Here is a 27,923-nt window from a genome sequence, read left to right on the forward strand (position 1 = left end):
AGTAAGTTTTGTTAACAAATAAATCCATTTTTTGTGCATTTTACTTTTAAATGGACTTAGATTTTCTGCCAGGAAACAACGCATTCACTCTGTGGTTAAAATTTTTAAAATTTTAATAACTTTCTTATACTATTTTGGACCTGTTCCAAACTTGGACAGAAGCTTGTTTATGATCAAAAGCTAGTATCTGTATTTTACTTATAAATGGACTTTTTAAAAAAGTTTTAAAAACATACTGTATTTTTACCAAACTTGGACAGAAGCTTCTTAGAATCATAAGACAGTATCAAGAGGAATATTTTTATTGATTTTATTCCTCTTTTGTTGAGCCTGCAATTAACAGCATAAGTAGGCGAGACACTGGGTTCCGCGGAACCCTTAAGAATTTTTCCTTAATTTGCTCATCATAAAATGTAATAATCATTCAACCCATTATGCCTATTGTTTGTGTTATCAGACACAAAGGAATAAGGGATAGACAGAAAAACAACCCATTGTTAAAGGAGTAAAACCTAAAGCGTTAGTTCATTCCAAATTGATGATTTTCATTCTCATTTTAACGACCAAGTGCCCAAATGCAAATATAGCATGTTAATATAATAATATGTATTCAGAATTTATATAAAACTTTCATACTTTCTATATAGCTTAATATAAGTTTAAAAAATTTAAAATCTGTATATCCGAACTTTTCCCGTAATGATTTTTAAAATTCACTTATCATGTACTATTTGCCATAATTACTATTGGTAGTTTTCTTTTACACAAGGATTTTATGTAATCTAAAATTTCATATTTTAAAATTATTTCACACAAAAAAAGAAACAACCCACATAGAACATTTTTTTATTTGAAAAATATTTTTTTTGTTAATAATTGGTACTCAATGATTCTATATTAAATTGCAATTAGTGTTTTAATTTTTGGTAATTATTATACAATTGTATGTTGTTTGTCATTATATTAATTATATGCTGTGGTTTAAGGTAGTAACAGATATTAATCAAAGAGCGTGTTTGGTGGGAGTGTCTGGTGGGTGTGTTAATGGAGTCACATGTCTAGCAGCCATTTGTAATTCATGCATAACCTTGGATTTAGCTGTGCTTTTATAGTAATGTTAGCATGAGAGATCAGTAGGCATAACATTAAAGGGAAATAACCTTCTTTTGAGTCAAAGTTTTAAGTGGTACTTATGTTGTTTTGGAAATCCAAACTTTTATTTATGTTAAATTTAGTTGTTCAATTTTTTATTAAATTTAAGATTTATTCTTCATAAAAATTAACACACTTATTTATATCTCAAATTAACTAAAGGGAACAAAATGGTTGGAAGACAAGTGTAAACTCTAGTTAATAGTGGCCAAATTTGAATTTATTACAATGGTATATATTAAAATAAACTCTATCAAGCATTGTCTAAACAGTTTTTAAAATGTCCTAGCTATCAAGAATATTTTTAGGTAGTGCTTGCATTAAAAAAAAAATTGATAATAGGAAAAAATAATTTATACACTGAACGCCTACTGATTTCTCATTTCATATATTATGAATATATATATATGTGTGATTGTATTTGTTTTGTTTGTGGTTGTCGTTTAGTTTGGATTCTAAAGTATCTTTAATAACATAATGAGTTTTTGCAACCAAGCCCTTAATTCTTTGTAGAAATTTTATTTTTGAATTGCTTTTTAAAAATCTTAGCAAAGACTGTGCTTGAATATCTACTTTGAAAATATACTGATTTTTTCTCTGAGTGTACTTATACATGTATTGTTTCATATTAAATTGGTTTTTAGCACACCTGTCCCTAAGGGCCAGTTATCTTAAAAACTATGATCAATAAAGAGAAATCTTCAATCAAAAATTAAGATGAAGACAATTTCTAGAAATATAAAAATCAAATCGTTTACAAACACATAAAATGCTAGGATTGGTACCTCAATGAAACTACAGTTTTGAGATAATATGTTAGGTGGAACATGGAACAAAGATTATTTTTAGACCACTGTCTTGTCAAGTTTTTTTATGTACAATGTATAGATATGATAAGATTTTGGTTGATGCTCTTTCTCCTTTTATGTATATATGTTATCTTTGGAGTGTTTCTCAAACTGTCATTTTCCCACCAAAATAGATAATTTGGAACATTTGTAAAAAAAAACCGCCCAAATATGAAAAAATTTTACAAGAAAAATTGTTTGATTAGTTTAGAAGTGGACAAAGTAAATCAAAATTAGGGGGATGGGTACACTTTGAGATAGTCCTTCACTACAAATGACACTTTGAGATAGCCTCTCAAAACTGCACTGCACAGTTGGTAGTAAACTTAGAAATGCACAGTATCTTTAGATAGTACATTTTTTTTGCAAGCTATTTAGTACAAAATAGAACTTGATTCATTATCTGAGGAGCAGTGCTCAAAGGATGCTGGGAAATAATCAGCAGAAGTTAGATTATGAGTTTCCTTATTGAAATTATTTGAATTTTAATGGGTTAAAAATAAAACAGTTTGCATAAGTCAAATTATTCAATTGTACCTGTAAAATTTGTTTAAGATTGAGAGGACAAAAAATGTTATTATTTTAAACTGTCTTGGTAGCCAGTTCTTGATATTTTATTTTCTCTTATATTTAAAAAAATATATAAACCTTGAACTCCTTGTTTTTACAAATTGACATGAAAGAATGGAAAGTATTTTTCGTTGAATGTTTGTCTGTATGTTCTTTAGTCATGTGATAAAGTAAAATATAGATACTATACTTATGAACTGTCACTCTTATGATAACATGATAAAAAAAAAGTTTTATCAAAAAATAATTCAATAATTGATATTTTTACAGAAACAATCGACGAAGAGGCAGAAAAAGACGAAGAAGGTGAGGTCATAAATAGATACAATTTATTGTTTGATGTTTTGAATATTTGAAATGTCCAGTCAGTCATCAAGCAATAGATTGAAACCAACAAATAGTATATTTTTGAACAGACAAAAGATATTGCATTCTGTATCATACCCCATCTTTTGGAGTAATAAGGATGACTTCATATTTGGTCAGAAGTCCAACAGTGATGAATTGTAACATTGGTGCTCTTTTTGTAACTATCAGACACCTACTTCCTGTTTTCCCATAATGCAATTTTTGCTTAAAAGGAAAGATTTTTATCAACACAAGGACCATTGGACACTGAGAGAAAGCAGATTTCAAATTTATGATAAATATCTCATATCTTGAATATGAGTTAAGGGACCTCATAAAATATTATAAGAGTAAATCAGATTAAAAATTTTACTAGTCAACAGGGTTCTCGCTAAGGATTTTTGAAGGCGAGTCCAGGGACTCGTCATTTTTTGCCATGGTGAGTCCAATAGCAAGTAGAAGATATTTTATTACAATATAATGTAATATTTTAGTCTCCAGGGCCTAACAGATCAATGAAATGACATTAAATTAAGATTTCTTTTAAACTTTTGCTATAAAATGATGATATTTATGTTTATTTGTGTTCAGTTTATACAAAATATTTCAATCTTAATGCATCTGTGGACTCACCAGTTTTGAAAATGGTGAGTCCAGGAGTCATGGACTCGCCTTAGCGAGAACCCTGGTCAAGAAGATCCCATGCTTTTCAGCAGTGTGCTTGATAACTAGCAAGTCACTTTGCTCTTATAGTTAAGCACCCAGATTTTTGTTTGGAGAAATAAATAGTACAGTTAAAAAGGGTCAGAAAGATATTATGTGACAAGTAACAATTTGATCAAACTATTTGATCAGATATAAGACATATCAAACTCCTTCATTATAGGAGTTTAGCAGAGAAAAAACATATAATCCTTTGACATTATTTATAGGTTTTGAAGCAGAGGTTCCTACTACAAAAACAGCAGGTTGTGATCAGTTAAAACGTTCTTTATCAAATATAAAACTTTATTATAAATGAGACCCACCTTCATTTCATTTCTCAGAGCTTTCAAAGTCTTGATCCATTCTACAAAATTCTGTCTTTGTCTATCTCAATACTTTTCCTAAACCATTTTCGATAATAAAGCATGTATATCACAAACTAAATGAACCTCTAGTAAATGTTGCTAGAAAATGTAGATGCTAGTTTCTTGTTCAGTCAATTCTTTGCATGATAAAATCTTGACAAAAATGCAACTACAACTTGTAGGCAAGTTATACTATTTACTTCAGGAAAAATGAAACAATTAGAAAAAAATCTAAAATTTTATTCAACACTGAAAAATGAAACAGCAAAATACTGAAAAATTAAATTTAAAATCATTTTATTTTCTAAAATTTGTTTTGTGTCTGGTTCAAAACTTTGTATATAAAATAAATAAGCTTCATTTAGGCTCACAAAGTAAGAAACATTGCTTGGTTTGAATTAGAAATTATGTGTAGTAATATTTATTTAAAGATACCTCTGATGACCGTGTGATCACTAAAATGTGACTTTTTATTAAAATCGACAGAAATTACGAATGTCTCTAAAAATAATTATAAAACCAGAAACTTGGTAAATTTTTGACAATGCCTAGTACAAATGTATTTAAAAATTGTGCTTTTTTTAAATAATACATGTAGGTTCCACGCTATACCAATATCTATCAGAATTTTCCAATCTGGTGACGATATCATTTAAGGTTATATTTGCTTTTTATAGATAAACCTGTATCAGATTCAACGAGGGATGCTGAGGAATCATCTCCGGAAGTAAAATCACAACAGTTAGAAGGTAAGTCATAGTTTGTGAAAGTCACATGGTATTTCTGTCTGTTTGTCCCACTTAGATGGTAAATTATAGGTTGTGCAAGTCTTTTTGGTCATTGGATAGTAGAGAAATATATAGATTTTGAAAACCATTTAATGCATTACCCGCTACAATCAAAAAAAAAGCTCTGTAGGAGTTATACATTATTCAGGAAGTAGACAATATTAACATTGAACAACCTTATTTGTTCTAAATCCAAGTATGATATCTTGTAAGTTTATTTATCAGATGTTTTTTAATTTATTCTATAGAACAAAGAGCTAAGGAAGAAGAAACTAGGCAAGGTAAATATCAAATAGTATTTGAAAGTCTGCAATATTTTGACTAGGTTATTATACCAGACATTAAAATCTGGGGGCTTAAACTACTTGTAGAAAGTTTAATATTTCAATTATTGGTCAGTGTTATGTTTTCATGGTGAATTTTGTTCCTCAGATACTTTAAGTTTTTGGTCAACTATATCTGGTGTATAAAATGAATTTTTAGTTTACATATACACTGTCCAGAAGGTTCCTCTGGTCTTTACTTCTTTTTTTATGTTAGAATAAGAGAATGTGGTATGATTGCCATTAAGACAAATGATGTAGAAATTAACAACTAGAGGTCACTGTATGCAGCCTTCAATAATAAGTAAAATATATCACACATATTTAAGCTTAATGACATTGTAAAACAGTCTAACAAGATAACCAATGGCCTGATTTAAAAAATAAAATAAAAAAAACAAATAGGATATGCAGCAATAAACAACAGCCACTGAATTAAAGTCTCCTTACTATAGACGGGCAGAATGTGGAGGTGTTAAACATTCCTAACTTGAGACAGTAGTGTAACAGTACAACATAAGAACAAACTATATAAACAAAAACTAACTGCCATTAAATTACACCATAGTGCTTAAAGTGGTGTCCAACAACAATCAATCAATCAACCTATTATATATTTCAAACTGTTGAGTGTACTTAAAATGAAATAAAAATTATTTCAGACAATTAACACACATAACTTTTTTTTTGCTTTTTTTTACAGAAACACCAAAAGAAGAAACAAAAGAAGGTAACTAAGTTTTTAGTATCTTAAAAAAGAAAAGTTAGATATATTTTTTTTCTTAGACAGGCACTCTTTTTTAAAATATATTGCAGAGTCATTATTTTTGGTAATTGGTCTAGTATACCTTTACTTAATCAGCATTAGCTAGCAATTACTCTCACTGGTATATGATCAGAATTCTTAGAATATGCTGCTGTTCAGCAGTTTTGCGGTCTTCATAAAATACTATAAATTCAGAAATTATTAAGTGGTTTTCATTAATGGAAATAATGCAACCAATTGAGTATTTCAATCTGACATTACATATATGTAACTCATATTTTTGTTCATTCTTTAAAAATTGCAATCATAAATGCAACAGTTTCTGAATTTACAGTAGCCTCCCTTTGTTGAGTGTAAATTAGAGTATGAGATATAGTTTTCAAGCTAATTTCAACTAGATTGATCTCCATGAGTAGGAATCAGAATATTGATGAAAAGGTGTTTAACCTCATAATAAACAATTCAAGACTACAGTATTTGAATTTTCTATGTATGACATTCTGATATTTTTATAGAAGAAAAAACAAACGAGCAGCCTTCTACAGGTACAAAATATATCTAATTGGATTAAGCTTATAATTTTTGGGTTGATTATTTACAAACGGTTTACTTTGTTATGATCATTTAGGCACAAATCATTCATCTTTTGTTTTGGGTATTTTTTTTAACTGTTGGATTCTAATTTTAAATTAAGAAAGAATAACAATTTTAGAAGAGAAGAAAAAAGATAGTTTCCATTGGAAATTAGAAGGAGAAAAAAAAATACATTTTTTTTTTTAATTTAAATATCTATATGCCAAAAAAAGAGAAAATTAATGTTGAACAAAACAGAAACAAATGAACTTTTCCATCGAGAAAAGATGAATGGTTGGTTACCAATAGCTTGTTAACTGCTAAACTCTGTAAATGACAGACTTTACCTATAATTGCTTATATAAATAACATTTAAATTATGGTGGATTGGTGTCTGTCTAATTGGCAGTCATCATTTTCCTTATTTATATGTATACTTATAATGTAAAAGCTTCTGTATATGAGTGTTTGCCATTTTGTTAAATGTTGAAAACTAATATGAATTTTACTTTATTTAATTCATTTTGAAAACAATTGTTTGAGATTAGAAAATTTGTTATTTCTTTACCTAATAAATTTATTATCATTATATTTGCCTGTTTATTATAACACTGAACAGATTTATTTTTGTTGAGCCTGCAACTTTTGTTGCAGAAAGCTCAACATAAGGATAGTGATCCGGCGGCGGTGGCTACGGCAGCGGCGGCGTTTGCTCACTTCTTAAAAGCTTTATATTTTAGAAGGTGGAAGACCTGGATGCTTAATACTTGTATATAGATGCTTCATGTTACGAAGTTTTCGTCAGTCACATGTCCAATGTCCTTGACCTCATTTTCATGGTTCAGTGACCACTTGAAAAAAAAGTTCAAACTTTTTGTAATGTTAAATTCTCTCTTATTATAAGTAATAGGATAACTATATTTGATATGTGCGTACCTTGCAAGGTCCTCATGTCTGTCAGACAGTTTTCACTTGACCTCGACCTCATTTCATGGATCAGTGAACAAGGTTAAGTTTTGGTGGTCAAGTCCATATCTCAGTTACTATATGCAATAGGGCTAGTATATTCGGTGTATGGAAAGACTGTAAGGTGTACATGTCCAGCTGACAGGTGTCATCTGACCTTGACCTCATTTTCATGGTTCAGTGGTTATAGTTAAATTTTTGTGTTTTGGTCTGTTTTTCTCATACTATATGCAATAGGTCTACTATATTTGTTGCATGGAATGATTGTAAGGTGTACATGTCTAGTGGGCAGATGTCATGTGACCTTGACCTCTTTTTTAGGTTCAGTGGTCAAAGTTAAGTTTTTGAGTTTTGGTCTTTTTATCTAATACTACTGTGGATTCATTTATTTTCGTGGGTATCAATTTTCGTGGATAGAGAAAAAAAGACGTTTCGTGGTATACGTAAATTCGTGGATCGCTGATTACAACAACAAAAAATAGATACGTAATTCGTGGATTTCTTTTTGATTTAGGAGATCATTTAACCTCCTTGGTTTGATCAATAATAAAACAAAACAAAAAAGAAGGAATTCATTGAAAAAGCTCGTTTGGTCATTCTAGGCTAAAGTGTTCATTGATAACTTCGATTACAATAATGGACAGAGACAACTAATTATTTGTTTGTTTTACAATTTATAAATTCTTGTCTGAATTCTATAAGGCATTCAAAACTTTATGATTGAAAGCTCATTTCCCTAATCACAATATAATAAACAGTGATATAAGTATAAGGTGTGAAAATAAATGTTCCTGTCATAATCAATATTACCTACGGGCAATATCCCCGTACTTAATCCTATTGATGTTTAATCACTGGTAAACCAAACTATGACACGGTAATTAACAACTTGCAGTTATTTTCCATGAAAAGTTTTAATCAATTTTAAAAAGTAAATTATCACTGATATTAGATATATTTATTATAGATTAAATTAAAATACTTGTATCTTCTTTCAATAAAAAAAACACGTGTTATGTTACAATGTTTATCGCTAGTCAACACTATACTTGAACTGCATAACATAACCGGAAATAAACATCCGACTCAATACACATTTCTCGTGATTATTCTTCGTTGAATTCTTAAATTCGTGGTTTGCTGTTACCCACGAAATCCACGAAAATTGGTATACCACGAATAAAAATGAATCCACAGTATATGCTAAAGGTCAACTATATTTGGTGTATGGAAATATTTTATGATCTTTATGTCAGTCCCACAGGTTTTATTTGACCGTGACCTCATTTTCACGGTTCATTGCAAAGTTTTTGTGTTTGGTCTATTTTTCTTAAACTATAAGTAATGGGTCAACTATATATGTTGTATAGAAGCATTGTTAGCTGTACATGTCTGCCTGGCATGGTTTATCTGACCTTGACCTCATTTTCAAGGTTCATTGGTCTTTGTTTAATTATCTTGGTTAATGTTAAGTTTATGTGACAGTTGTAATAAAGCTTAGCTTTATACTTAGGACTATCAACATAATATCAATGATTAGTATAGAAGGCGAGACATTTCAGCGTGTGCACTCTTGTTATGTATTTACTGGGGATTTATTTACATATTTTCGTGGATTGAGGAAAACTTTTCGTGGATATTTTAATTTCATTGTTTTGGCAAAATCTGCATATATTCCTTTAGAAAATTTGTAATTCGTTGAACATTAAATTCATGGTTTCCCTGTACCCATGAAATCCACGAAAATTGGTATCCAACAAATATTGAGGAATCCACGGTATAATATTTGTTTAACATTAGAAGATTCAGAATATCTGACAAAAAGTCAAAAACAAGAGTAGCTAACATCCTGAAATTTATCATAGTTGTATATATTTGTAGTAACTCTAAACTTCTGTAAGTTTTAATGTCTTTAAGGTGGTACCTAACACTACAGGGAGATAACTCTGGTAAAATCAGCTAAACGTTTTAATTACATTGTATTGTTAAGGAAATATTAAGCTTCTCAATGATCAAAATAAGTGTTTTTCAAATTGCTATATATCCAACCAAATTTTTCTGAGAAAGTGATTGGTTCAAGTTTTTTAAAATTTTTACATTTTTGTCAAAACGTACGTCAAAGTAAATATTTTGTCAAAATTTTATGAAAATTAAACGAGCCAAATTAATTTTAGTCAAGGTGTTAGATACCACCTTAATAGCAAGAAAATCACAAATGTAAAATAAATATGTTAACAATTTTTCAGTTGCTAAGATCACTTTAATATTATTGTTTTGTATGTTTGTTAATCTATGTGGTTTGTATATAGACATTATAAATATGTTTGGTTGGTGAATACGATTGAAGTAAAATTAGAATCACTTTTGAGATACTGTTTCGTTATGCATGTCCACTTATTTAAGCAAACACAAAATACGTAATGCTACCTGTTACTGTTTAAGAAGTATATGTGGTAAGATGTGAAATTATGCGTAGGAACTATTTTTTTTAAAATATGTACTTTTTTTATGTTCTTATAATGACCAAGCCTAAATTAGTGGAAGTTCAAAATTACAATTAAACAATAAGATTGAAAAATAAATGATTAAACTTAATTTCAATTTGTAACAAAATTGAGAACTGGTATTCCTGAAATATTACAGTATATTTTTTTTCTTATCTTTAAATTTTCTCTAAAAATTATTGCTTTTTACAGAAGAAAAAACAGAAGAGCAGCCTTCTACAGGTACAAGATATATCTCATTATTTATAGCTTATAATTTTAGTTTTAAATGGGATATAATAGACTAATACTCTTATTTTTCGAGTTCTTACTTTGTTTGGAAAATTCTCTCTATGACTGACTAATTTGTTCTTTGTAGAATTTTGTTATAGCTTTTATAAGTTTCAAGTTCTTACTTTATTTGGAAAATTCTCTCTATGACTGACTAATTTGTTCTTTGTAGAATTTTGTTATAGCTTTTATAAGTTTCAAGTTCTTACTTTATTTGGAAAATTCTCTCTATGACTGACTAATTTGTTCTTTGTAGAATTTTGTTATAGCTTTTATAAGTTTCAAGTTCTTACTTTATTTGGAAAATTCTCTCTATGACTGACTAATTTGTTCTTTGTAGAATTTTGTTATAGCTTTTATAAGTTTCAAGTTCTTACTTTATTTGGAAAATTCTCTCTATGACTGACTAATTTGTTCTTTGTAGAATTTTGTTATAGCTTTTATAAGTTTCAAGTTCTTACTTTATTTGGAAAATTCTCTCTATGACTGACTAATTTGTTCTTTGTAGAATTTTGTTATAGCTTTTATAAGTTTCAAGTTCTTACTTTATTTGGAAAATTCTCTCTATGACTGACTAATTTGTTCTTTGTAGAATTTTGTTATAGCTTTTATAAGTTTCAAGTTCTTACTTTATTTGGAAAATTCTCTCTATGACTGACTAATTTGTTCTTTGTAGAATTTTGTTATAGCTTTTATAAGTTTCAAGTTCTTACTTTATTTGGAAAATTCTCTCTATGACTGACTAATTTGTTCTTTGTAGAATTTTGTTATAGCTTTTATAAGTTTCAAGTTCTTACTTTATTTGGAAAATTCTCTCTATGACTGACTAATTTGTTCTTTGTAGAATTTTGTTATAGCTTTTATAAGTTTCAAGTTCTTACTTTATTTGGAAAATTCTCTCTATGACTGACTAATTTGTTCTTTGTAGAATTTTGTTATAGCTTTTATAAGTTTCAAGTTCTTACTTTATTTGGAAAATTCTCTCTATGACTGACTAATTTGTTCTTTGTAGAATTTTGTTATAGCTTTTATAAGTTTCAAGTTCTTACTTTATTTGGAAAATTCTCTCTATGACTGACTAATTTGTTCTTTGTAGAATTTTGTTATAGCTTTTATAAGTTTCAAGTTCTTACTTTATTTGGAAAATTCTCTCTATGACTGACTAATTTGTTCTTTGTAGAATTTTGTTATAGCTTTTATAAGTTTCAAGTTCTTACTTTATTTGGAAAATTCTCTCTATGACTGACTAATTTGTTCTTTGTAGAATTTTGTTATAGCTTTTATAAGGGTCTGAATGTTGGGGTGTCCTTTAATTCTTTATTCTTTCATTTTTAGACCATTATTTGCTATTCTTTATATTTTAACACCCTTGCCGGTCATTATTCTCTTTTCTTTCATTTTAAGACCATTATTCTCTATTCTTTATAATTCAGCATTAAATTATTCCCTATTTTTATTTTTTATTTTCTCTTTTTTTTTGGGCTATTTTGATCTGTTCTTTATTATTTTTCTTCTGTTTTTTTTTAATTTTTGCCTATTTTCCTGTTTTCTTTCTTTTTTTTGCCTATTTTCCTGTTTTCTTCTTGTTGCCTATTTTCCTCTGTACTTTTTTAGCCTGTACCTCTATTCTTTATTTTTTTTTTAGTCTTTTTTCTTCAGTCTTTTTTAAGCCTATTTTTATTTTTTTAAGGAGGCTCTTGGGTATAAGATTTTCAGAAAAATATTCAACATTTTTTATTACAAATTTTATTAATTACCTTTATTAGATGTTACTTTATTATATGGTACAAAAATTATTCCAAAAATTTAATTCATGTTGGCCCCAGAAGAATTTTAAAATTTAGATATCATTGAAAAAGCTCCAAACTATCTCCCTTTTGTGCAAAAATGCCATTTTTTGGCATTAAAATTGAAATATCTTTTTAAACTCATCGGTGACCTATATTTTTTATTGTTGTTTTTGAATAAGCTGTACATAAACTAAATAATAGTAAAATTTAAGCGATTTCTGTAATTTAGGTTTTTTTTTATTTCTCCTATTAGTTCAACAGAAAAAAAGGACATTAACAAAAATGTATGCTTCTTTTGAAGGCAGATTGTGGGCATAAATGAACGGTGATCCAATTTTTTTATTTCATTTTTCTATTACGGATAAGATAAAGTTCATTTATAGAAAAATAAAGCGAAATCCTATATTGAATAAAAAAATGATTTTAGACCCGTGAATCCCCTTAAGGCGAAGTGTACGTAATTAAACTACACAATGGATTTTTTTTAAATTTTACATGTAGATTCTGCTTGTAAAAATAAATCGGAAAATAAAATTAAAAAAGGGGGTAACCGTTTTCGTTTTTGAGATACGAGCTGTTGAAGTTAACAGTATCATACACCAAAATTACAAAGGATATATAGGAAAAATCGTGAAATTCGGCAGGAATTATTACATTTCAAAGATTTTCTATTATATTAGACAATCGATTTTTTTTTAAATTTATGAGACGATTCTAAAATGTCTGAGGAATCGATTGGTGCAAAGAAAGTCCTTAGCAACCGTGCTACTTTTCAAGCTATACACTGTTAAAGTTGAATCTTGAGTGTAAAAAAACAAAAAACAACGACAACGTTATTGACGTCGCAGCAACAGTTACGACGCTTCATATAGTTCTATACTTGTATGAAATATATACCGTTTTGTTGGAGTTTGTGTTGCTCGGTCTTTAGTTCTTTATGTTACGTTTTGTGTATTATTGTATTGTATTTGTCTATTATATTCGGGTGCATGCGGAGATCGCCAAGCTAGAAAACGGTTGACATTTTTCCATTATAAACTAGAACTATTTTCTACCTTAATTGGTGCCTTATTTTTGTTAAAATCTAAACACTGCGACGTGTTTTCAAAATCTTTGTTCCCATAAAACTTCATTTTATCAAGGTCTCTTCTCAGAATATCAGCCATCTGTCTGGCACAGGATAACAAATCAATATTTAAGTAAATTTAAGTTGTGTGGTAATTCTTAGTACATTTGGGTAAATTAATCTTATATTTGTGCCGCATAAGCATCTCTATAATTCAACACATCCCTGAGCCACGACATTATATATTTTATGCATCACATGCGCTTCTTTTTATCACAATCCAGACCGGCTAGTAACCGTTGTATAACTTTACACGTCTGAAGACGAATATTTGAGTGAAACATTTTTGTATGATTTTTATTTCTGGAAATCAATCTGAAATCTACAACAGTCCTTTTCCGAAAGTCGGGCTGGACCTTTACTTTTATGTGCATTCGGGATTTACACAAATTGTAACCCGAATAATTCAGTCGTATTATTCAGCTGATGTACGCATGCTACATTTCTCGTGTGGGAGAAAATCGGACATAGAAAGGGCTTGAATTATTCGAGTTACTCAAATTGAAACTCGGGAATATATTTCTAGCTGTTCGGAATTCGCGAAAACAAATGATTTTTTTCGGCATTACGGTATTGAATCAATATGAGACTAGAGATACAAATTATTTCTTTTAACAAATTCGAATACCAGTCAGTTTATAGGACTTCAGTTTGAAATAGGGGCGGCAATCTATTCATTTTATCCAATCAATTGGGGGAGGGTCAACATTGATAGTCAAAAAGCCTTGAAATATTCGATAAAAAACGTTGAATGTAAATTATATGAACTCCAAAGTCTCATATTATAAGACTAGCAAACCACAGGCTTCTCAATTCTTGTATGATCATGAACTAGGTGAAAACCTAGAGCTGACCGAGTGCGAGATCCTCATGGATAATCATCGAGGTCGTTAAACACCCCTTGCAGTAAACTTGGGTTTAAAATTTTAAAAAAAAATCGAAATGTAATAGTCTGAACACATTTCACCTCTCATTCCACTAAATATAATATTAAATTGCAGTTACAAGTTTCACAAAACTTCCCTGACCTCTTTTCTTTAACCATGATAGAGGGAGGAGGGAAGGAGGGATCCAGATCCCGAAATCCCGGGCTTAAAAACACAAAATCCCGAGGTCCCGAATTTAAAAAAATTTAAATCCAGACTACCCGAAATTCGGAAATAGAATTCCCGGATCCCGAAAAGGTCAATCCCGAAATCCCGAGCTTAAAAATCACCCGATCCCGGAGTTCCGATAAAGGTCCTACCCCCCCCCCCCCCTGTAATTCTATATTCTATTCATTCATAATCTTGAATTGAGACTTGATACTTCAAAATTACATTCTATAATTTTGAATGATGCACACAGGCACAATAAAAGAAAACAGATTTCGCTATATCTCTCTTCGAAATTGGAATTTGTGAAAGAAGAAATAAATAACATGTTATATTTTATCTTACATGTGTACTTTCAATTTCAATATGGTTCTAAATTTAGATTTAGTTTGACCATAAATTGCGGACGGAATAGAAGACACCTGTGTATTTTCTGCACATGCATGTAGAAAAAGTTGAAAACTGGGAGTTGAATGACATAATTTTTACTTATTTTAAGATAAATATTAGAGTGAGACAACTTTTAAGTTACTGAGTAATTTTAGGGCCTAATTTGTTTATTTTTTGTTTGTTTTCCGTCTTTGTTCTTTCTAATGGTAAGTTTTGCACTAGTGGTCAAATTATTCTCTTGGTATAGTCTGATTTCTTATATGAATATAAATCATGTCGTTAAATTTTCAATTACACAAAATACGAACTTTTCAACGTCTTTTTAATTAAACAATTAAATCCACACGTCTTTCATTAATTATTTGTAACAGGCTATTATAAAACTTTACGTTGAGTACTGTGTTTTTCGTTCAAGACTACGGTTCTTTTAAAACGATATTGTTGGGTCAATTCAGGTTTCATTTTAATTAATTTGATATCAATAGAAGAAAAATTGTTACATGTATATTTGTTTATTTGTTTATAATTTTGTTGTGAGGCGTTTTTTTCTTTCTGTTGATATCATAAACACGAAATGCCTTCTCCTACGGGTCTAAAACAAATACAAAACCAGTGTTTTTAAGTCAGGCTCCACACAGAACAACGTACAGAATGCTGTGATTTCTAATTGGAGTTATTTAGATAATTTCTATGAGGTTTAAGACAGCACAGGCGTGCTTGTTGGATTCATTATAGACCGCAGAAAGTAGTTTCTCTTTCGTGTGTCCTTTCTTGGAGTAAGGGAGATAACTTGCGTAACTAACGACGAACGTTTTTAATCCCGTATTCCGCTAGAGGCGTGCAATTACGTACACTTCGCCTTAAGGGTATACGATTCAGTTACAGGGAAGGTAATGACGTTGCTAACGTAAAATGATATTTTGGCGACGTCAAACTATGACATATCGGGAAAAAATGCATTTTTCGACTGATTGTTATCATTCAAACTGATTTAATTTGAAAACGAGTGCATGGACCCCTATTTTTGAAAACAGCAATTTGTTTCATTTTGCAAGGAGATTATGTGACCCAAGTTTTATAAAACTGTAAATAGCGCAATTTTTTTAATTTTGATAAACATGCAGCAAAAAATGACGTTTTTTCCTCTATTCATGAACATTTGATAAATGTGAGTTATTTCTGAATAAAAATTGCATAATTTTTGTCGAGCCTGCAACTTTTGTTGCAGAAAGCTCGACATAGGGATAGTGATCCGGCGGCGGCGGCGGCGGCGGCTACGGCGGCGGCTACGGCGGCGGCGTTAGCTTACTTCTTAAAAGCTTTATATTTTAGAAGGTGGAAGACCTGGATGCTTCATACTTTGTATATAGATGCCTCATGTTACGAAGTTTCCGTCAGTCACATGTCCAATGTCCTTGACCTCATTTTCATGGTTCAGTGACCACTTGAAAAAAAAGTTCAAATTTTTTGTAATGTTGAATTCTCTCTTATTATAAGTAATAGGATAACTATATTTGATATGTGCGTACCTTGCAAGGTCCTTATGTCTGTCAGACAGTTTTCACTTGACCTCGACCTCATTTCATGGATCAGTGAACAAGGTTAAGTTTTGGTGGTCAAGTCCATATCTCAGATACTATAAGCAATAGGGCTAGTATATTCGGTGTATGGAAGGACTGTAAGGTGTACATGTCCAACTGGCAGGTGTCATCTGACCTTGACCTCATTTTCATGGTTCAGTGGTTATAGTTAAATTTTTGTGTTTTGGTCTGTTGTTCTCATACTATATGCAATAGGTTTACTATATTTGTTGTATGGAATGATTGTAAGGTGTACATGTCTAGCGGGCAGATGTCATGTGACCTTGACCTCATTTTCATGGTTCAGTGGTCAAAGTTAAGTTTTTGAGTTTTGGTCTTTTTATCTAATACTATATGCCATAGGTCAACCATATTTGGTGTATGGAAATATTTTATGGTCTTTATGTCAGTCGCCCAGGTTTATTTGACCGTGACCTCATTTTCACAGTTCATTGCACAGTGTTAAGTTTTTGCGTTTTGGTCTATTTTTCTTGAAACTATAAGTAATAGGTCAACTATATATGTTGTATAGAAGCATTGTTAGCTGTACATGTCTGCCTGGCATGGTTCATCTGACCTTGACCTCATTTTCAAGGTTCATTGGTCTTTGTTTAGTTATCTTGGTTAATGTTAAGTTTATGGTACAGTTGTTATAAAGCTTAGCTTTATACTTAGGACTATCAACATAATATCAATGATTAGTATAGAAGGCGAGACATTTCAGCGTGTGCACTCTTGTTAATGATACTTATAACATACAGAAATTACTGATTATTTAACAAAAAACAATTTGTGTTTATCTTTTAAAACAAAAAAGATATGTCTTTCTTTCGAAAAAGAAAATACGGTCACAAATCTGAATTTTGAGCAAATATACAAAATTTCGACCTCATTTTACTCAAAAAGTAGCACATGAAGGTATATTTTTTATTACATATTTGATTTAATCAGGTAAAAAATAGCCTATATGCAAATTTTCATCAACTTGTAAATACAGGTTCAAAACTGTATCGTATGCCCTTAAGCCTGTTTTTCTACCCAAATTTTTTGGCTTTTTTTTTCTGCATGTTTTGCCTATTATTTTTGATTCTGACTAAACCCTTTTTTGTTCTTATTTTACAATCTTTTGTTATAGTTTTTGACTCTTTTAGTTGTATACAGAAAACTAATCTTACAGATTAACCTATTATCTTTTTATGTTTTTGTTTTAGCTTTTAACTTCTGCAAATTGTAGACTAATGCCATTTGTACTTTTTGTTATGATTCTTTTTCTTGATTAGTTATTGGTAGATTGTAGATCAATTTGTGTCCTATACCTCAAAAACTTCTTTTTTTATGAAAGAACATGAAAATTAAAGATGAAATATAATTTATAAATAAGTTTACTGACATCGTATTTTGTAAATGAAGTATAAAATACCCATTGTAATTCAATGTGCATCATTTGTCTGAATGTAAACAACAAATGTGACATGCTGAAAAAGAAATTCTGAAATCATATGAACATGCAGGTTTATGCACAATTAAAGACAATTGTGACTGAAAATGTAAACGATAAAAAACTTTCTCATGTTTAAGGTGGTAGCAGAGACATTTTAATAGAAACCACTTTTCTTGATTTGAAAATACATCACATTTACTCAGTAAAAGACTTGATTGAACTTATCAAATTTTTCACAAAACACAAAACTTGGAATACAATTTTATATCATGTTTTCGACAATATGCTTACAAATGAATTATTTTTACAGAACAAAAAACAGACGAACAGCCTACAGGTACAAAATATATCTTATATCATATATAGTCAATATAACAAAACTGTGGATTCATTTATTTTTCGTGGGTACCAATTTCTTTGGATTGAGGAACAATTGTATTTTCTTTGATATTTAATTCAAAGTTTTGCATTAGTTTGTTTACACACCTTTAGAAAATTCATTAAACATTTAAATTTGTGGTTTTCCTATACCCACAAAATTTGTGGGTTATTATTACCTATACCCATATAAGTGGTGGGTTACCTGTACCCATAAAATGTGTGGTGTACCTATAACACAAAATTTGTGGTGTACCTATAACCACAAAATTTGTGGTGAACCTATAACCACAAAGTCTGTGGTTGACCTATACCCACAAAATTTTGGTGTCTTAACCCACAAAATATGTGGTATACTTATACCCACAAAATTTGGTACGTACCTCATGAATAATAAGGAATCCACAGAAATCTTTATATGGCAGGACTGTAGACTTTGTAGGTGTTTGTTCTTCTTGATTAAGTTCTTTTTGTTTTTATCAAAATCAGACTATAGATGCGTGTATACTAATTCAGGTTCTAGCTTTTTGTTATAGCTTTAACTTTAGTTGTATAGGGCAGACTAAAAACTATTTCAGGTTCTAGCTTTTTGTTTTAGCCTTATCTTTAGTTTTATTGGGCAGATTGCAGACTAATTCAGGTTCTAGCTTTTTGTTATAGCTTTAACTTTAGTTTTAATACTTTTGCATGACAGAATATAGACTAATTTAGTCTCTGTAGCTTTTTATGCCCCACCTACGATAGTAGAGGGGCATTTTGTTTTCTGGTCTGTGCCTCCGTTCGTCCGTCTGTGCGTCCGTCCGTTCGCTTCAGGTTAAAGTTTTTGGTCAAGGTAGTTTTTGAAAAAGTTGAAGTCCAATCAACTTGAAACTTAGTACACATGTTCCCCATGATATGATCTTTCTAATTTTAATGCCAAATTATAGTTTTGACCCCAATTTCATGGTCCACTGAACATAGAAAATTATAGTGCGAGTGGGGCATCCGTGTACTATGGACACATTCTTGTTGTTATAGTCTTAACTTTAGTTTTAAAGCGCAGACTTAAATGTTGGTTGTTTTTAGCTTTTGTTATTATCTTTAAATTGAAAAAAGCAGATTAGAAACTAATCAAGTTTTTATAGCTTTTTATACGACCGCAAAAATTGAAATTTTTTTGGTCGTATATTGGTATCACGTCGGCGTTGTCGTCTGCCTCGTCATCGTCGTCGTCCGAATACTTTTAGTTTTCGCACTCTAACTTTAGTAAAAATAAATAGAAATCTATGAAATTTTAACACAAGGTTTATGACCACAAAAGGAAGGTTGGGATTGATTTTGGGAGTTTTGGTCCCAACATTTTAGGAATTAGGGGTCAAAAAGGGCCCAAATAAGCATTTTCTTGGTTTTCGCACTATAACTTTAGTTTAAGTAAATAGAAATCTATGAAATTTTGACACAAGGTTTATGACCACAAAAGAAAGGTTGGGATTGATTTTGGGAGTTTTGGTCCCAACATTTTAGGAATTAGGGGCCAAAAAGGGCCCAAATAAGCATTTTCTTGGTTTTCGCACTATAACTTTAGTTTAAGTAAATAGAAATCTATGAAATTTTGACACAAGGTTTATGACCACAAAAGGAAGGTTGGGATTGATTTTGGGAGTTCTAGTTCGAACAGTTTAGGAATTAGGGGCCAAAAAAGGGCCCAAATAAGCATTATTCTTGGTTTTCGCACAATAACTTTAGTATAAGTAAATAGAAATCAATGAAATTTAAACACAAGGTTTATGACCACAAAAGGAAGGTTGGGATTGATTTTGGGAGTTGAGGTCTGAACAGTTTAGGAAAAAGGGGCCAAAAAGGGCCCAAGTAAGCATTATTCTTTGTTTTCGCACCATAACATTAGTATAAGTAAATAGAAATCTATGAAATTTAAACACAAGGTTTATGACCACTTAAGGAAGGTTGGGTTTGATTTTGGGAGTTTTGGTCCCAACAGTTTAGGAATAAGGGGTCAAAAAGGGCCCAAATAAGCATTTTCCAAAATTGAACTTTGTTTGAATTCATCAAAAATTGAATAATTGGGGTTCTTTGATATGCAGAATCTAACTGTGTATGTAGATTCTTAATTTTTGGTCCCGCTTTCAAATTGGTCTACATTAAGGTCCAAAGGGTCCAAAATTAAACTTAGTTGATTTTAACAAAAATTGAATCCTTGGTTGTTCTTTGATATGCTGAATCTAAAAATGTACTTAGATTTTTTATTATTGGCCCAGTTTTCAAGTTGGTTCAAATCGGGGTCCAAAATTGAACTTTGTTTGATTTCATCAAAAATTGAATAATTGGGGTTCTTTGATATGCCAGATCTAACTGTGTATGTAGATTCTTAATTTTTAGTCCCGTTTTCAAATTGGTCTACATTAAAGTCCAAAGGTTCCAAAATTAAACTAAGTTTGATTTTAACAAAAATTGAATTCTTGGGCTTTTTTGATATGCTGAATCTAAACATGTACTTAGATTTTTGATTATGGGCCCAGTTTTCAAGTTGGTTCAAATCAGGATCCAAAATTATTATATTAAGTATTGTGCAATAGCAAGAAATTTTCAATTGCACAGTATTCAGCAATAGCAAGAAATCTTCAATTGTACAGTATTGTGCAATAGCAAAAATTTTCAATTGCACAGTATTGCACAATAGCAAGAAATCTTCAATTGCACAGTATTGTGCAATACCAAATATTTTCAATTGCACAGTATTGCGCAATAGCAAGAAATATATAATTGCACATTATTGTGCAATAGCAAGAAATTTTCAATTGATTGGAGTTATCTTTCTTTGTCCAGAATAGTAGTTGAATCAACTTAAATCATTGTTTTATACAATATACAATGTATATTCACTTTTACTACCAACTGATAAATTAAAACAATCTTTACCATTCAGTGATAACAAGCACCTTTTGTTACATTTTAATATTTTATGATGTATTTAAATGAGTAGTTATTGTTGCAAACTCCATTAGAAATTTGAATTGAGATCAGTTTTGGAAAAAGGGAAAGGGGGATGTGAAAAAAAAATGGGGGTGGGTGTTAAATTTTTCTCATTTTAGATTTCATAAATAGAAAGAAAATTTCTTCAAACATTTTTTTGAGAGGATTAATATTCAACAGCATAGTGAATTGCTCAAAGGCAAAACAAATATTTTGAGTTCATTAGACCACATTCATTCTGTGTCCGAAACCTATGCTGTGTCAACTATTTAATAACAATCTAAATTAAGAGCTGAATCCAGCTTGAATGTCCATACTTGCCCCAACCGTTCAGGGTTCAACCTCTGCGGTCGTATAAAGCTGTGCCCTGCGGAGCATCTGGTTGATATAGCTTTAACTTCAGTTATATTAAGGGCAAACTAGAAACTGATTAAAATTTGATAGCTTTTTGATATACATATAGCTTTAACTTCAGTTGTCTCATTGGCAATCATGGCACATCTTATTATTTTAATTATTCTGTCTTTGTTTTATAGTGTTTTTAAACTTCAATTGGATAGGACAAATTAATAGACATATTTTCAATTCTAGCATTTTAGCATCATGGTATTTTGATGCTATATTTCTTGAATATGAGGCTATCTGAATTGATTTCTTATATAGGTAGTGTTATGAATGTGATGTTACAATTTTTAGAAAAAAGATTGTATTTGGAATTTTTCTTTTTACCAAGATGATATTTCAAATACCTCAGAAGAACACTATCTGTATTTGTTTTAGAAGCAGAAATGACTTTAACCAATGTTTTTTTGTGTTCAAATTTTATTCATGAGCATATAATGTACATTAGAAATACTATTAAAATCAAAAAGGAAAGATTCCAGCTCTCTATCACTTTCTGAAATTTCATCATACTTCGTTTTAAATTTTGCTAATGAAAATATTAACTGTATGTTTTTTATGACTATTTGATCAACATAGTAAGCATTTTTTATATACAAATATACTCCTATTTGTGTAAAGCAATGACAATCATAGCTTAAACTGTTGATTACAGAAGAATCCAAAGAAGAACAATCTAAAGAGGAACAACAAGAAGGTAAACCGTGCATGCACAATCTCAGTAGTGTATAACCTTAATCTGTCTATCTTGTAGTAGTCTTTATTGTACTTGTATACTTATTTATTAATTGGGTATATTTCTTTTTATTAAAAAATAACTAAGGTTTGTTACTAAGGATACTACATTACTTTTGGTCTACTATAACTATTACATGTTAGTAACAAGAGCTTTCAATATAAGAGTATATATAAATGTTTATTTACAAAATGTAGAATTAATTAAAGCATCTTATTAACAGTTAGCCTAAAATCTTCATGGCAGACAACATCATTTCAGTTTCACTCAGTCATTTTGATTGGTATGCCCTTGCCAAACACAGATCAAGTTTGAATTTGGCTAGTGTTACTTTTACTGTTTTAGATTTATGTCCCTTTACAAATGGAAAAATTGCTAATTTTTTTTCTATTCCATTCGCTATTTTCATGTCTCTTCAACCAACTGTTATAAACGTTATATAAAATGTTTTTACAAGAAACAGATCAATTTTCAAATTTGGGTAGTGTCACTTTTACTGTTATTGAATTATGTCCCTTTATAACATTATATGCAAGCTGTGGCATCATCTGTGTTTCATGGACATGCATTTCTTTTATTTATATATGTTTTACTACAGTTTACACAATACTCCACAAAGATATACACATGTATTCAAGAAAAAAACTGATTTATGTAATAGGTAAACAAAAAGGAACATTATCTGATTCTGAAAATCAGAAAGAAAGGGAACAGTCTGCAAAATCTCAAAAAGCCCAGGAACAGTCTGACAAAAATGGAGATCAGACTGAAAAATCAATTTCAAAAAGTGAGCAGTCTGCAGAGTCTCAAAAAGAGCGGGAAAAATCAGCAAAATCTCAAAAAGAAGGGGAACAATCAAAATCTCTTGAAAAAGAGAAATCTGATTTAGATAAACAAAAAGAAACTAAACAATCAGGTGAAACAATCAAAGAAGGTACAACAGCACTGCTTGTCCTTTAGTTGACCTTGACCTCCATCATTATATTTATTTAGACTAACCAAGTTGTAGATTATATGGTGCTTAAAGAAGATGTTTAGTTAAACGACCTTGTACTTTTTAGCTATAGTATACAAGAATTATCTTTAATATACACACACCTATATATATATACATTATATATAACTTATAGATTGTCTATGCTAAAAACACTTATATTCTGTCTGTCATAAGGAAGTGGAGGTTGGATTCCCTATTGCATATCTTCATGTTTCCCTTATAAATTGAAATGGCTAGAATATACTGTTATACTACTTTTCTACCTTTTTTGCAACTGAGCAAATGCATATATATCTGGAATTTGGCCTTAGATTTTTGGCAGAAAGCTTTCTCTATGGCAATGGCACCATATTTTTATATCATTTTTGTCATTTCAAAACAAATAAGAGCTAATGATGATAGATTTGTGAATCAGAATGGTTCAACTAACAGAAGTTGAAATCATCTTACTTTTTTCATCTACAGAGTTTAAATTTTTATCTCTCTCTATCTCAAATTGGTATTTACTGAACAATCTGAATGCATTTGAACAGTTCTAAGAAGATATTAATTTGTTTATTTGGTATGCTGTTGTTTTTTTAATTATGTATTGTAGACTTCAATGGCTGGAACACTCAAAATGACCACAAAAAGTAAAAAATTAATCATTTTGAATATTGAAAAAAAAATTGTAAGAAAAATGTTATAACAGAAATTAATACAAAATGTCTGAAAATGCTAACTGTTTTCATAGGGGTTGCATTAAAATCCCACCAAACATCATTAAAATCCCACTGGAATTCATCGAGATCTCATTTGGATTCTATTGAAATCTCAGTGGAAATTGCCCAGAATCCCACTGGAATTTATAAATTATCAATGAGATTCCACTGGAATCATCTGAAAACCCAGATAAAATTGCCCAATGGAAACCAGTTGAATTCTAATGCATGGAGAACTTGAATGGGATTCCAGTGGAATTTCACTGACCAATTTTTGTAGGGTGAAGTAATACAAGAATTTGAGTTGGCTATTGTGTTCCAGTTACTGAAGTTATAATCTTTATACTAATATATATTAGTGCCAAATTGTATTTTTTGTTATATAAATATATTTTTTGTGTATGTATAATGCATGCTCTGATTGTAATGTAGCCTAATAGTAAAATATGTTTTGTAATATCCTATGCTTGCTTCAGGTAATGGTTTCTTTGTTGTATATATTTTAATAGAGGGAAAAGGTGACCTTAAAGTACTTCAAGGTCAAATTCTTATAGCAATTTAACTGTTACAAGAAAATGTGGAGTATTTGTTTGGATAGAATGATAATCATAATTTGAAAAAAAGTTTTAACAATTACTTTTGTTTTTTACAGGATTTTTTTCTTCTGAAAAAAAAAACCCCAACATGTTTTCAGCTTTCAGATATCAGTATAGTTCCAGCTTGGGACCAATGCCTTTGTACAGATTTCCAATATTCTATAATTGCTTCATTTCATTTTCCTCCCTAGCTTTTATGGAAAATAATAAAAAAAGTTTTCTCTTTTAGGTTCTTAATTATACCATTAACTTATAACTTTTAAAATTGATAAAAACACCTTAACTGAAGAGACCAAGAATACAATCAAAATATCAAAGCAATTTTTTTGCTAATACTTTTTCAGCACCTTGCTCTTTTTACGCAGCTTTGTTGATTGGTTAAAAGTGAATTGTCTAGTTAATTGCTGTGATATTCTTTTTGATATTGATCTTAACACACACAATGACTTAATTGAGGTGCTGTCCAAAAAAATAGTTAGATAACATTATTTCATTGAATTTGATAATTTATATAAATAATGTTTATCACCTTAATTTCCTGGGACCAAATAATCAATTTCAATTTATATATAATAATTTGAAATTTTTTAACATTTTTCAGAAAAACAAGAGGAAGCACCAAAAGAAGAAAAAACAGGTAATAAGAATACATTGAAGGTGGTACCCAACACTTTCACTAAAATTAATTTGTCTCGTTTAATTTTCATAAAATTTTGACAAAGTATTTACTTTGACCCTTTAACAAAAATATAAAAATTTCAAAAATTTTGAACCCAGCGTTTTGTCAGAAAAATTACACTGGTTATATAGCAGTTTGACAAACATCAATTTTGATCATTGAGAAGCTTAACATTCCTTTTATAACACAATGTAATCAAAACGTTTAGCTGACTTACAGAGTTATCTCCCTGTAGTGTTAGGTACCACCTTAAATTACAATCTCCCTTTTCACATTCAATGATCTGACAATGCTCCATACTGCATTATGTTTTTTTTAGACATTTTGGACCCCTCTGTTTTTTGCCTTATAATGCACAACTCCAAAAGTTGGAATGCTGGAGTTTCATTGGCTGTCAAAATTATGAACATTTGGAGCAGAAAGGCTTCAACTATCACATATTTCTACTTTACAGGCCAAATGTAGTTTTAGTGAAGACATGAAAAAATATATGTAGCTGTAAAAGTTATAAATATTTGGTTTTTCTACAGGTAAATTTGATCTGATTTCTGTTGGCAAATTATGAGAAATCAGCATGTTTAATGAACTGCAATATGAAAAAAAAAGAAATTGTGCATAAAAATACCAATATTGCAAAGCATTATAAGAAAGATTGAATATGTAAATATATGCTTTACAGAAGAAGAAACTAAAGCCCCTTCACCAAAGCCATCTGAAACAGAGGCTAAGCCCTCTGAAAGTGAGGCTCAGCCTCAGTCTGAAACTGAGACTAAGCCTGAGGAACAACAGCAAGGTTTGTCAAACCTCCTGTATTATACCTGTTTTCCTAACCAGAAAATAATCCATTTATCCTGTTACCTTGCTTGCTAATAATTTCTAATCAGAAATTCTTATGTAAAGCTTAATTTCTATCCATCAATCTGTAATTTGTAACTGAAGTTCTGATTATTCAAAAAAAAATTGCCTTTCATATCAGTTGCAGAGAGTTGATGTGTAATTTACAGTTCACTGTATAAATTACATGTTACTAAACAGAAAGAGTAATTAGCATCACACAAAATTTATAGCAACCAAACATTGCATCAAAATTAATAAATATTCTTGGCATGGGACTAATAAAAGAAGTGTAACAACACATATAAAATTTATAGCAACCAAACATTGCATCATGACATAAGAATAGTAAAGTATGACTGCAATCTCTTTTGTCAACAAATTATGTTATAAATTAGTAAGAGCTCTGTAAAATATCATCAGTAATAATTGATTGATATCAGAATTTCAGTTACACTTGAATCTTGTATTTATTTGACACATTTCCTTGCTAACATTTTCCTTTCAGCTTTGTTATCCCATTTCCTTATATAACAATGAATTTTCTCTGTCACTAATGCTAACCTCAACCTTCTACAATCAAATGTTGGAGAGGAAATGGGGGGGGGGGTTGTATTTAAAAAAATTTGACCTGACCCTTCATAAGATTTTTTTTTTACCTTTTCATTTAAAGTTTTCACATCTTTGCAGGTTATAGACCACTCGATGAAATTTGGAGAGGTGTGTCAGTTTTCTAAATATTTGAGGTGTTGGTAATTTCACCAACAGGGTTGAATCTCCACACAAGTCAAACTTAATTGTGCTCCTGTGTATTTGAAAACACATGATATTTACCCTTTTTGCAGTGAGGGAAGACAATTTGTTGCATAAGATTGTTAAACAATATCATCAGATTTATCTTTCCCAACCCATGGCCTGAATCCTCTTTTATAAAAAAAATTCAAGACCTAATTTTATCCCTAACTCCTAAACTACCTGACAAATAATAACTTCTGTTAAATTCACTATTACTGTACAAGGATCCATCTGATCAAATATATACTGAGCAAAATTTTAATCTGAATTTTGTTTCCAGTTGAGGTTAAGCTCTTACAAACTTGGTTTAACCTGCCACATTTTGTATGTACCATTCCCTAGTTTTAAAGCTGTAATTCAAAGGTCATTGTTGGCTGTTGTCTGTCATATTTTTTTTTATTTAAAAAAAAAAATTTAATGGTTTAATCATAAATCAGGCAGTTGATTATGTTTTGTTCACATTTTTGTCATCTCAGGACCTCTTATTACAGACTAGGGGAATAGCTCTAGTAGCATGGATGGAGTCGATCACATACGGACACATAAAAACACATCAGCTTCCATTTCTACATTTTAATCAGACAAAGATGACGTCACAAACATTAATACATATACTGGCAAAAGGGGGAACAACTCTCTCTTCCACACAGAAACATAATCAGACCATACATACTGATACATAACATCCCGCCCCCACAAAACAAAAATTTACTAAAAATTTCTTACAGGTCAATGAAATCTATTTATGTAAAAATTATGAATAATAATAATAAAAAACAAAATTGAAACAACCTCTCAGCAAATACTGATTGTACTTTAATATACACACATTTAAAACTTGAAAAAAATAAATCATAAGTTCTCATTAAATTATAATTCTATGTTAAATTTTATGACTACAAATTTTGTTTAGTCTAAAAAAAAAATGAGAAAAAAACCCAAAAAAAACAGACAGTTTTAAAAGATCATCGCTAAAATATGCAGTAAAAAAAAATTATAAGGTCAAAATAAATATGAAAAAAAAATTAAAAATTAAACATTTGTATCAATTAAAATCAATGATCATGGTTTAAAGTTAGTTCCCAGTGTAATTAATGTAGTCTTGAAACAGAAATTCTGTTTATCTTATCTGTCAAAATGACAAGTGTGCATAACTTTTAGTTACAAATCAGCTAATCTAACCACTAAATCTCATTAAAACTCATTATGTAAAAACCACAACAACAATAATATCTC

General features: G+C 30.1%; 2 protein-coding genes across 13 annotated transcripts in view; both read left to right on the plus strand.

Annotated features, from left to right (window-relative positions):
* Nucleotides 1-27,923, plus strand: part of LOC139502590 (protein Wnt-6-like) — a 466,832-nt gene that overhangs the window by 340,452 nt on the left and 98,457 nt on the right. The gene's annotated exons all lie outside the window — the stretch shown is intronic.
* The window catches only part of LOC139502585 (thioredoxin domain-containing protein 6-like), a 67,606-nt gene that overhangs the window by 32,330 nt on the left and 7,353 nt on the right, over nucleotides 1-27,923 (plus strand). For 2 of the 12 annotated variants that reach the window (XM_071292091.1, XM_071292093.1), the window contains 10 exons: nucleotides 2,841-2,876; nucleotides 4,666-4,737; nucleotides 5,025-5,057; nucleotides 5,803-5,829; nucleotides 10,101-10,130; nucleotides 17,910-17,936; nucleotides 22,005-22,046; nucleotides 22,747-23,019; nucleotides 24,981-25,016; nucleotides 25,738-25,851. In XM_071292091.1, coding sequence (XP_071148192.1) covers nucleotides 2,841-2,876; nucleotides 4,666-4,737; nucleotides 5,025-5,057; nucleotides 5,803-5,829; nucleotides 10,101-10,130; nucleotides 17,910-17,936; nucleotides 22,005-22,046; nucleotides 22,747-23,019; nucleotides 24,981-25,016; nucleotides 25,738-25,851 — 690 coding nt within the window. The remainder of the gene's footprint in view (nucleotides 1-2,840; nucleotides 2,877-4,665; nucleotides 4,738-5,024; nucleotides 5,058-5,802; nucleotides 5,830-10,100; nucleotides 10,131-17,909; nucleotides 17,937-22,004; nucleotides 22,047-22,746; nucleotides 23,020-24,980; nucleotides 25,017-25,737; nucleotides 25,852-27,923) is intronic. The other 10 variants (XM_071292097.1, XM_071292095.1, XM_071292102.1 and 7 more) reach the window with 8 other exon arrangements.

Source organism: Mytilus edulis, chromosome 14 (assembly GCF_963676685.1).
Source record: "Mytilus edulis chromosome 14, xbMytEdul2.2, whole genome shotgun sequence".
Classification (NCBI taxonomy): Eukaryota; Metazoa; Mollusca; class Bivalvia; order Mytilida; family Mytilidae; genus Mytilus; species Mytilus edulis.